Consider the following 11,455-nt stretch of genomic DNA (forward strand, 5'->3'; position numbering starts at 1 on the left):
GACGTTATACACATTAGCTTTTATTTAAACATTTCATGTTCAGCCACAATCAACAGCTTACTTTAAAATGGATAGCACTCAAGTGTCTGATTTAAATTTCCACATACATATTAAAAGTTTGTCATAGCTTTTTGTCATTTGAATCATGCAAAGTGCCTTTAGAAATAGAATAATTCAAGACAGAATATTCAAGACATGTTAATTAAAGAGGTTGCTGTTGAATTTTGATCCCGATGACTACCCTTTTCATCCAATTAGAAGGTGATGCTGCCTAAAGAAAACAAAAACAGATAGTAACTCAGTTACCTTTATTTACACATGTAGGATATAATTGCTACGCTCACAGCTCCAATCTAAATTTGGGGGAAAAGGGCTTCACATAATAGCAAAACACAGGTACTGAGAGAGGGTAGATATGGCCCATGGGCATGCTCAATTTGAGCATTTCTTAAGTTTGCAGGATAAACTGCAAACCAACTCAAAACTCCTCAATTATATTTAAAGTACAACAAAGGAATACATTATGTAACTGTGTGCATGTTTGCATCTTCAATTGTGTGGGTGGATTTTTGCCTATAAAAGCCTCACCTTCTCTTGATTATCCCATTGATTATTTTGTTGCTATTTAAAAGTACAATTAGGCAACCTTTTTTTGTATTAAAAATACAAAAAAAAAAAAAAGAATAAAAAAAGAAAGTTGACTGCCAGATTTAGTCGGACAAACAAGTCATGTTTGTCAGGTCCATTGAATGGAATGGAACTGAATTTGCATGTATGGGCGGCCAGAAGGAAGCTCTACTGTGAGCTCCACAAATGCTCTGGAAAATGTAGCTTCTATAAAAGCTACTGCACTACATGATACAAAAAAAAAAAAAAAAAAAACACAACAAAAAACAGCTAAGCTATTGAAAAGCTATCGACTTCAACAGTTTACCTCGAAATAGTTACCAAGCTGAAAAATGGTAGTTGGGCTACTTCCCATCACTGTAAATACATATACCGTAATTTCCCAAATATTACCTATGGCTATGATTTTGCAAAATTTCTTCAGCTATGAGGTTAATAATATGGTATTAATATGATTTTGTTTTTTTAACTAGCATAAAACACTGTCCTGTGGCTTATACAAAATGCGGCTAATACACAAGAAATTACTGTAGATGAGTTGATTTAACATAACACCAAATAGTATTACATATAAATCATTGAAAAAGTAGTTGTCATTTTATAAGTATTTTACCTGTTGCTGGTTCCAACACTGATGTTTACTCACAGAACCATCACTGCAGAATCTTCGGATCTTCGCTTGATTCTGCCATTGAACTCAGACGGATCTCCCAGGCAAGGCCAAACTCTTTAATGAAAACACAGTTCATTTTCTTCGCTTCTCCATCAGCAGTTGTTTCTCTCAATTTAATCATTAATTCTTCAGCAGACAGTAAACTGGAACCAGCATACAGACAGCAGTGGATACAGAGTTTAGGAACTTCCAGGAAATTCTTCTCTAGGCATCTCGTCTGGTTAGACGCAATAGTTGCTTCATTACCAAAATCGATGAATTCCACAAGGACTGAGCCATTGTTGTTCACCTTCTTGATGACTGCCTGGTACCAGGACTCATCTTCAGGGAATATGGCACCCACCACATCTCCCTCCTGTAAAGTCCTCAAATCCACAGAGTCATTGCATGGCTCGTCCACATTGAGCTGCTCCACAAGAGAATGAATTCGGTCTTCATTCTCCACCAACTGGACGAAGAAACTGTCTGGAGAATTTACATGGGAAACATAGACCTCCGTTTCAACATCTGGTGTAATAAGTTGGTCAGGAAGATCATCCAGTTTGGGAAAGGAGGCAGAACATGGCCCAGAATGAACATGGATGCCTTTAGCAGAAACAGGCTTTTCAATCTGTGGGAGATCATGAATGGTTGTACATAAATTAGTTGCGGCACCCATGGCCATGTCATCATTTGTTTTTTTTACTGGCAAGCCAAGAGGTTTAATCTTACCGAAATCCTCCATATTTGGCTTATAAGGCCTCATTTCAAGCTTTTGAGACATGGGAGGAATGGTAGAAATACTTCCACTTTTAGAGACATTGCTATTTGCAGGAGTTGCTTTTCGATCACCATGCAGAAAGGATGGGCTCCCTTGTTGTTTAATGCCATCATCTCCTATAAATGGTGCATTCAGGTCTGACATGTGCTTTCCAACAGTAGATGGATCATGATGAGGCAGTGGAGGATGATCTAGTACTTTGAGAGAGTCTGGTCTTGTATTTTGCACCTTGTCCTTGATCGCCTTGTTCACGTTTAGTTTACCATCATAGAGTTCCACTGTGTATTTTCCGTCAGGATATTTTTTCAACACCTTGACTGTGAAGCATTGGCCAGTGGCATTATTGTCAAACCATCTGTTGACTTCACCGTTTGTGTCTACAGGCACACCTGACAAATTAAACTCCACGGCTTGAACAGGAAAGGACATGATATCCCTTGCCTCGTCAAGAACAGGCAGTATGTCTGTTTGTTTTACAGCTATAATGTCTCCATAGTCTAGAAAATGCACCAAAAGGACAGGATGGGTCATTTTAACCTGTCCTCTATACCACCGACCATCACTGTACTTTGCAAAGCATGGGGTACCAGGAGAAAGGGAGCATTTGATACCATGTGGCTGACGACAGAAAAATTCTATCCTTTCGTTGAGTTTCTCAATTTCACCAGAATGCCTTACCAGTTGGCCATAGAATTTATGTACATCTTTAACACAGGTTATCCACACCGTTTCCTGCAACCCTACCTCAATTTCAGGAGCTGAGCACTCTTTTGGGGCTTTCTGAGAGATGGAAGCTGAAGCACTCTGGGACTGAACAAAAGTGACAGATGAAGATGTTAGATCCACCAGATTGTTCACTCTACCTTCTGAATCATACATTATTCCATATATTGTGCATTTCAGAGTGGACGCTGGTGCAGAATGGACAAAATTGCAGAATTCAGTCACAGAAGAAGCCCATTCTGGAGGGGGTAGTTTTGATGGGCATGTTGCATCAACCAATCTGCACTGAAAAGCCTGACGCCGGAGTTTGGCAAAATCTGATTCTAAAGGCCGCAACTCTTGATGAGTCACCCTGACCGTATTGCCATAGTCGACAAGTTGTACATCAACATGTGGGAAGGAGTGGAGTTTCACTATTCGCCCCCTATGCCACAAACTACTTTGGGGATGAAGAACCACACAGTCTGGTCCACTAGGCTGTACAGGCTTGCTTTGCACATAGTGGTTCTGAAGCTCCTCCATCAGCCTCTCAAGACTGGGGACACACTGACTTAGCTGACACCAGAATTTACCTGGCCCCTCTATGTGAGATATAACAACTTGGGCAGACCTTCCTATGGTGAATAAATGCTCTTTGAGAACAGTTTTGGTATGACCAATCACAAAATCACATGTACCACATTGCTCATTGCTTCTCATGCTGTCCCCCTCAGTCGAGTCTTCTCCAGAGCCCTCCGCTGTGGAGCACCCAGAGTCTGGTCTTGGTGAATAGCGGTCATCTGCCACATCTTTTACTGCAAAGCCTTCAACCCACATAATTTCATTGATGGATTTTAGACCATCAGTCTTAAAAAATAACTCCACCATGTATTTGTCTTGACACTGTGCAATAACATGCATGTCCAACATTATCTGTCTAGTCTCATCCACAAAGAAATCAATTGCTTTTTGACTCCAATCTTGATCAATTGGGCATATATCTGAGAGGGAGCATTTGAATGCAAGTGCTTGCAATGTTCTGTGACCACTGCAGAGGATCCGGAGGTTTTTCTGATCCACTATTGCCTCATTTCCATGGTCAACAAAGTACACTTGAACTTTTGTGCCATGGACTGCTTTGACAAGTGCACGATAGATACCATCAGGTTTGATCAGGGCTGCACACAAAATGCCCTCTTTTGGACTTTGTATGGTTAAATCATTTCCTCTTCCACAGTAATACATTTCAGACATTTCCATCTGCATAGCATCATGTCTATCCATAGCCAACTCTGTCTGAACCCAGAATTCAAAGGGATTTTTAACAAATTGCACAGTCACTGTATAAAATGAATCTACTTTCAGTGTGTCAAAGAGGACTGGGTTTGCATAATCTTTCTGAATTCTTGGCAACGCATGATCTCTCAATTTTGATCCATCATATTTAGTCCAGAAATAACTGCCTGTACCATTGTTCCTGTTGCCGTACCCATTGAACCACTGTTCACCAGCATCTGTGAAACAACCAGAACCAAAATGTTACAAAAAATTAAGGGCAAGACCAAATAATGAATTCTAAACAAATTTGATCAAAGATGGAAATGCCACTAGATTAACAAAAGGACTAAGCCTAGGCATTGTGGGTAACAACCAGAGGTGGAAAGTAACTAAATACATTTACTCACGTTACTGTATTGAGTAGTTTTTCTGTGTATTTTGTATTTTTTAAGTAGTTTATAAAATCGGCATTTTAAATTTTACTTGATTACTTTTTGAGTGAAGTATTGTACTTCGCGACATCAAAAATCCCATCCGTTACTTGAGTAAAAAAAAAAAGTTAAGACTAACGAAAACAGAAAGGGAGAGAAAAAAAAAAATTGCGTCCTAAACCACTAGCCTATGATCAGCCTAATGATCAGCATGTAGCCTACCCTGGAAATCCAGAGTTCTCGCGAGAGCACAATTTGAATTGTGCCCGCAAGATACAATGGCCTAGCCTGGCAGGCCATCCTACATCATTGAAATGTATAGTGTGGCATCGAAACTGCCTACTACTTTCAAACTGCCTAGGCATGCAATAGGCCAGCGCTACGACCATATCCGTATCCGGTCAGCAAAACGGCAAATACATCCTTCTTCGAAAGGAATGACTTAAGTGCATTGTGTTGCTCAACTTTCAAAGAAAAGCACAAGTCCAACTTCTCCAAAGTTGACGCCAACGCCGATTCAAACAACCGCTCTTCGTTCGCCATAGCCACCTTCCTTGTTGTTCACCATCGCAGGACTGTCGTTATCCTGTTAAGCCCGCCTCTCTAAGTAAGACTCTCTAACAAAATAGAGCGCTGTGATTGAATAACATCCACGGTGTTAGCCAATAGAAATCCCTATGGTTTGATACTAGACGTACAGGCTGAGCAAATTAATTTGCCGCTGCTAGGGTGCGTCTAGATTTCTAGGCCAACTCTGGCCACGAGCAATGATCCAAATTTCTTCTATCTCTCGAGCGAGAGGGACCAATCAAATCGGTGTAGGCGGGACAAAGGCGAGCTACACTGATGACGGACACTGATGAATTGTTGTGATTGGTCGTAGCGTTATCCAACTGCGTGCAGTGAGAGTTTCAAATAGAGCTGGTAAGTCCCGCCCTTTCCGCTGGACCTCTAGATTGAAAAATCATCAATGCAAGTGAATGTGAGAAAATAATTATTTTCTGGTCCCGTTTGATTTGTGCCATGAATGTGAACATATGTCGTCTGTGAATTTTTAATATAATTTCTCATGTTACGAGTTTGGCAGTATATTATATGATTCTTCGGCTATCAGTTGTGGAAAAGACATAACGAGAAAGACTACATGTCGCCTGTGACGTGAGCTAGCTCTAATCGCTAACATTAACTGAGATGCTAGTTTTTGTAACAGCAGGAATAAACACGCATGGTAACAAAAATATTTGAAACATGTCTAGCTTCACTCAACACATTAACACTACGATACAGTGTGATTGTAAAGTTGTATGGTTCACTGTGTTCAAAGTCGATCTTAATAACCCTCTACATCTCGACCAACTGATGGTTGTTATGGGAAACTAGTGATCTGTCGTCTAGTGGAAAGTTGTAGTCCACAAAGTGCTCTCACACAAAGTTTAACCGCATCAAACTTCTACCCGCTCAATTGTAGCATTCTTTACACGAAATTTTATATTAAAAATTCACAGACAACATATGTTCACATTCATGGCACAAATCAAACGGGACCAGAAAATAATTATTTTCTCACATTCACTTGCATTGACGATTTTTCAATCTAGAGGTCCAGCGGAAAGGGCGGGACTTACCAGCTCTATGCATGCTTGGTGCCGCCCCTCGAATTGGGCCATTTTCATTACTCGTGGCCAGACCCTTAATCTGAAAGATTCCAGGGTCTGGTTTACCAGGCTACATGTAGCCTACAACAGGACATGAATCAAGCGGACGCCATGCAGTCTTTCTGAAAGTGATGGAGATGGATCACGACATGCATCACAGTGTTTCCCCTAGAATTTTTTCCAGCAGCGGTGCTGTTGATCGTAGGAAGCCCCCCCCCCCCCCCAAAAAAGAGAAACATTTGAAAAAATGACTCCTTAAATTGTGGATGGTGGATTTTGTGAAAGAAATGGACAGATTGAGTTACAAATTATGACATAACCATCAACACAAGCATGATTATTGCAGTACTTGAACAGGATTATTCATGTTTTTCTTTCACCTTTTTCATTTACATTATTAGTATTAGCCACTGTACAACTGTACACTGTAGGCCACTGTACAAACTATTACTATTTAGAATATACAGTCCTGTGCATAAGTTAAGACATATATATATAATGCATTTATTTACAATACATGATGCATTAAAAATAATTGATGTCCTATTTTTTTTTTTAATTAAGGCATTAAGACAAAAGGCAAAATATGTTTTTATTCCTCCCTTTAGTCAATTTCAGCATGGGTGTCTTAACTTTATAGAAGTTACAGCACTGTATAAACTATATAGACTTCTCTTTCATGCCATTACACTGTATTGGTGCTGTGCAAGTCAAATTGAGTGCCTGTCACTTTAATGCCGTGAAGGCCCGTGACGCTGGCTTGATTCTCACGGTTTTAAGCTAACTTAGTAGCGTTGTTGTGCATGGTGCATAAGAATATGTGGATGAAATTAATTATGTTTCCCATGTCATTTGGTAAAATAAATGGTCAAAAATTCGAAGAAAATTCACTTGGATTATAGCAGATAAGTATCTTGTATCATATCTATAATTTTGATGAGCTCTACAGGAATTACAAACTCTCAGATGTAAATGCTTGCGCATCCTATTACTCAAATTCAATTAAACCCACCAATAGGCTAGCTAGACCTTAGTTTCACAGCCTAGGTATGTTAGCAACACAGGGCTTGAAAGCATTGCCTGCATCACAAACAAAAACGAAACAATGCGTGGATTTATCTGGGAATAGGCTACTGAAGGTAGGGGCGAGCTATCTCGCTGGCGTGTTTAATTTGGTTCCCTGGTTAACATAATGTAGGCTACGTTTTTTTGCACAAAATTGTGTCTGCTAATAAACTTAAACATAAACACAAACAAGCGTGATCTCCTGTGGAATCCCTGACTGCGCCTTCAACGTTAGCCTACTATTATTTGTTGACATGAAACCTGAACGAATGGCAGCTGTTATTGAAGTCCACTTGCGTCTATTTTTTTTTTTTTAATTAGGCAACTCTTTTTGCAGTGGCGCTTGAATTCCAGGAGCAGCGCTGCGCCGCTGATGAATACATTGTAGGGGAAACACTGCATCAGATTAGCCTAACCTATGAAAGTGTATTTTCCGCTATTCCAATGGGTTGTCCCAGTTCTTTTTAGCACCAATGATTGAGGAGATATTCAAGCAAACACCATGGGATTTCGTGTTTTGACGTTTGTGCTCACCTTTCTTTGGAAAGAAGTTTATTAGCAGTTGTTTCCCCTCATTTTGAAGTCTCTCTTTTTCCTGTTTTGGCCTTTGTTTTTAGTAATCTGACTTGGCTTTCTTGGAGAAAGACATTGCACCAGCAGCACAACAATTAGCGCTCCACTACTAGCGATGCTAAACTAAATAAACAAAAGATAGACTACCTTATGAATCGTGCAGGCGGACTAAACCATTTAGCTCTTTAGCAAGGGAGAGTGAGAACGACCTTAGACAGTTTTTACTATGTTTTGTATACAAAATCCAGTCAGTCAAACTTTACATTTCGTCTGACATTCATTTTTACATTTAATTTGGAAGTTAAAATATTCAGGTAAAATAAATATATGGTGGAAATAAGTATTGAACGCTTTTTTTTCTTCAGTAATTAGCCTAAACGTCCAGTGAGTCTATTCGAAATTTTCACCACACATTATATTAACACATATAAAAAATCCAAACATAAGAGTTTTGTGTATTAAAGTGGAATGACACAGGAAAAAAAGTATTGAACGTGCCTACTGAAATTTCTTCAATACTTTGTGGAAAAGCCTTTGTTTGTAAAGACAGCTTCAAGACATTTACTGTATGACAAAACTTATTAGTCGCAGTATCAGGTGTGATTTTGGTCCATTATTCTAAACAGATTCCAGGGGTCCCTCTTGTGAATCCTGATCTTTAGTTCCAGATTACTTCCAGAACTGTTTAATTGAATGTAATTGAATTGGCTGCCTTCAAGTCTTTCTGGAGCTTTCTCCGAGTGGTCCTTGGCTCTTGGAATTGACCATCCTTCTGACTCCCTGGTCAGAAATATTGCGAGGAGATCCTATGCCCTGTGCCGGTTGATGATGCAGTGATGTTTCTTCCACTTAGAGATAATGGCTCCCATGCTGCTTACTGGAAGATTCTGAAGTTTTGAAATGCATCTGTAACAAGTTTCATTGATATGTTTTGCAACAATAAGGTTGCAAAGGTCTTGGGAGAGCTTTTTGCTTTTATCCATCATGAAATGTTTCTTGTGTGACACCTTGGTAATGAAAAACCTTTTTATAGCCCATCAATATGTAAGCTACTAACCAAGCTTATATTAATTTGCGCAGATAGAAAGGATAACTACTCTAACTACTTACAGATTCCAGCTCGTTCCTTCACTTTCCTTGCCTTAGTGCTTTTTCTTAGCGTGTTCAATACTTTTTCCCTGTGTTATTCCACTTCATTACACATGACTCTACTTATGGAGTTGTTTGGATTTTTTATGTGCGGATTACCCGAGTTATTACTAATGCCTGATGAAAATGTTGTGCCCCCTGTATTCCACTTTTCAAGGGCCCTCACCTCCATTGCCCTATACTTCCCACTTTCCCCCCTAGTTCGACGCCCTTTAATCTGCTGAACCTTCTGCTCGTTTCCAAATATAAAAAACTCTGCAACTCAACATTGGCCTGCCTGCCTCAGCTGCCTGTGAGGGGCTTTTCAGTTGTGCTGGATTACTGTTCACTGCAAAGCGACCCAAGGATGAGTGCAACTAACTTTGAAAATCAACTACTGCTCAAACTTAAAAGGAGGTGATTTTTCACATAGATCTCCATTTCTCAACATCCTTATCAGGCAAGTACCTCCACTCGGCGGCCATATTGCAACACTTTTTGGGCACTTATCGTGCATCTATTTCGGCAGAAATGCGTGTGCATAAGGCTTCACGCACCAATCTTGCTCCAGCAGCGAGATCACAACAGATGATTGGCACAAGGTCTTCACAGCACACCACATGATTGGCTCAATGTATTCACGTCAACGTTTTGCCGTGGAAGGGTTGTGATGTGTAGACAACTGCCATATTGGCGTTACAAACTAACCCCATGCATTACTATGGAGGATTTTTTGAGTGCTGTATCTCCTCATTAGAAAGTCTCTGGTAAAACTGGTTGTTCTGGTACCCACCCACCCACCCCCCCCAAAAAAAGTAACTTTTACTTAAAGTACATTTTAAATTAACTACTTTTTACTTTTACTTGAGTACATTTTCAGATCGGCATTTTAAAATATTACTCAAGTACAAGTTATCAAGGTATTGGTACTTTTACTTGAGTACAATATTTTCATACTTTTTCCACCTCTGGTAACAACTAACATTCATTCTAGTGCTTGGGATAAGGTGGGTCATTCTACAGAAACGGTGGAATTTGGGTGATGAAAATCCTGAAAATTTTATTTCTTTAAACATACCCAAAACTTTTTTTAATAGCATTAATTAACTTGTAAAATTGATGAATCCACAAAAAGTAGAGCTTAAATCATTTTTTGTATTATTTTCTAATTAGGCTACCGATCAGAAAGTAACACCAATGACGGTAACACCAATGACAATTGAGAAAGAAAAAAAAAGATTTTTTTTACAAAAATGGCTGCCATGTGACAGACCTCGTTATCAGAAATATAAAAATCACTTAATTATTAAACATAAAATATTATTTTTTTCACACCCACACAGCTGTAAAATGAGTAACACCAATGACATCTTTAAAAGCCACGCTTAAAATTCTAAAACAAATGATATTTTAAACAAATGAAGTAAGGCATCTCACAAACATTATGCGTTTGTCCACTGCACTTCAATTGACCTCTTGACCCAAGAGAAACTTCTGTGCATTATGTCAAAATAAAAGTTTTGTGTAGAGTAACACCAATGAGGGAATTTTGTGGGACAAAAAAATATTTATTATTTACATTTATATATTTTTTTTACCATTTCAGTGTTCTATTGATTTTATGCTGTGTTAAAGTTAAATGTAAGTGAAATTTCATTTAAGAAAATAATATTTTTAAATGAAAAGTACACAGCTCAACTTCCATTTTCAGGACCAGCCATTTTTTTAAAAATGTTAAAAATAATAAAGAGAAGATTAAATAATTTAACTCTTTTATCATCCCAAGGACAGTATGTGATTATTGGGTCAAATGAAATGATTTAAGGGTCTGCAAAAGTAAGGGACTAGCATTTTCACCTTTTTTGTAGAATGACCCAGTTAGTGGCTGTTCCACAGGTAGCCTGCAGAGGCATCAACAACATTATAGAAAACAACAAGTTAAATTCATCTCGATTTTAGCAGGCGCTCTGAAATCACCGTTTCTCTCGGTTAATTATTGAGCAAAATGTCATAACATAGACTAGTATTGGCTGCAGTCTTAGGTCTCAGCAAATAGATAGCCTAGTCCGTTGACTAGTTCGGTTAGTTCCTCACACTTTTTTGCAAAGTAGGCCCTACGTGAAAGGAGTCTAAATAAACCAAAAAAAGACTCACCTCTCCCTCCAACCCACTCCATGGCTTGTCATGACCTGCCTGCGGCGAGTTTCCACCATTGCTTTAATTTGTAATTCGTTTAAATCTATCCAATCAGGTCGTTTCATATTCTGACGTGATAAGCAATCGCCTAATTATTGGGTCTGAGCTGGGTCTGAGTGGCGCAATGTAGTCAGCTGTCAGCCATCAGGACGACATCTAGGCGTTATATGAAGTCTCATTGTGGGATGGTGATATGATAAACACAATGTAGGATAGCCTACAGGGGAAACAAAAACAAATATTTTATGTCCATCTAGGCAAATTGTGTAGGCTAATTTGGCAGGCTCTGGGCTATGAGATCGTAGACGGTTGTTGATCCGTGTAAGTTTTGGCCTTGTTTTATTGTAGGCCTATAACAAAACATTAA

At 39.0% G+C, this 11,455-nt stretch overlaps 1 protein-coding gene across 1 annotated transcript; it reads right to left on the reverse strand.

Annotated features, from left to right (window-relative positions):
- Positions 1 to 7: 7 nt before the first annotated feature.
- On the reverse strand, positions 8 to 11,105 carry LOC121693614 (tudor domain-containing 6-like). Its single transcript, XM_042073156.1, has 4 exons — positions 11,047 to 11,105; positions 10,750 to 10,793; positions 1,241 to 4,276; positions 8 to 271 (listed from the first exon to the last, which is right to left on the reverse strand). Exons 1-3 carry the CDS (start codon positions 11,103 to 11,105, stop codon positions 1,281 to 1,283), a joined length of 3,099 nt encoding a protein of 1,032 aa, XP_041929090.1. The 3' UTR covers positions 8 to 271; positions 1,241 to 1,280.
- Between the last annotated feature and the right edge of the window lie 350 nt (positions 11,106 to 11,455).

Source organism: Alosa sapidissima, chromosome 19, assembly GCF_018492685.1.
Source record: "Alosa sapidissima isolate fAloSap1 chromosome 19, fAloSap1.pri, whole genome shotgun sequence".
Taxonomy (NCBI): Eukaryota; Metazoa; Chordata; class Actinopteri; order Clupeiformes; family Clupeidae; genus Alosa; species Alosa sapidissima.

Excerpts from the sequence above, each read along its gene's own strand:
- LOC121693614 (XM_042073156.1), bottom strand. The coding sequence starts at position 11,105 with ATGGTGGAAACTCGCCGCAGGCAGGTCATGACAAGCCATGGAGTGGGT. Across the intron at positions 10,794-11,046 it reads GGAGTGGGTTGGAGGGAGAG|GCTACCTGTGGAACAGCCAC; the intron begins GTGAGTCTTTTT and ends ATGCCTCTGCAG. Across the intron at positions 4,277-10,749 it reads TGGGTCATTCTACAAAAAAG|ATGCTGGTGAACAGTGGTTC; the intron begins GTGAAAATGCTA and ends GTTGTTTCACAG.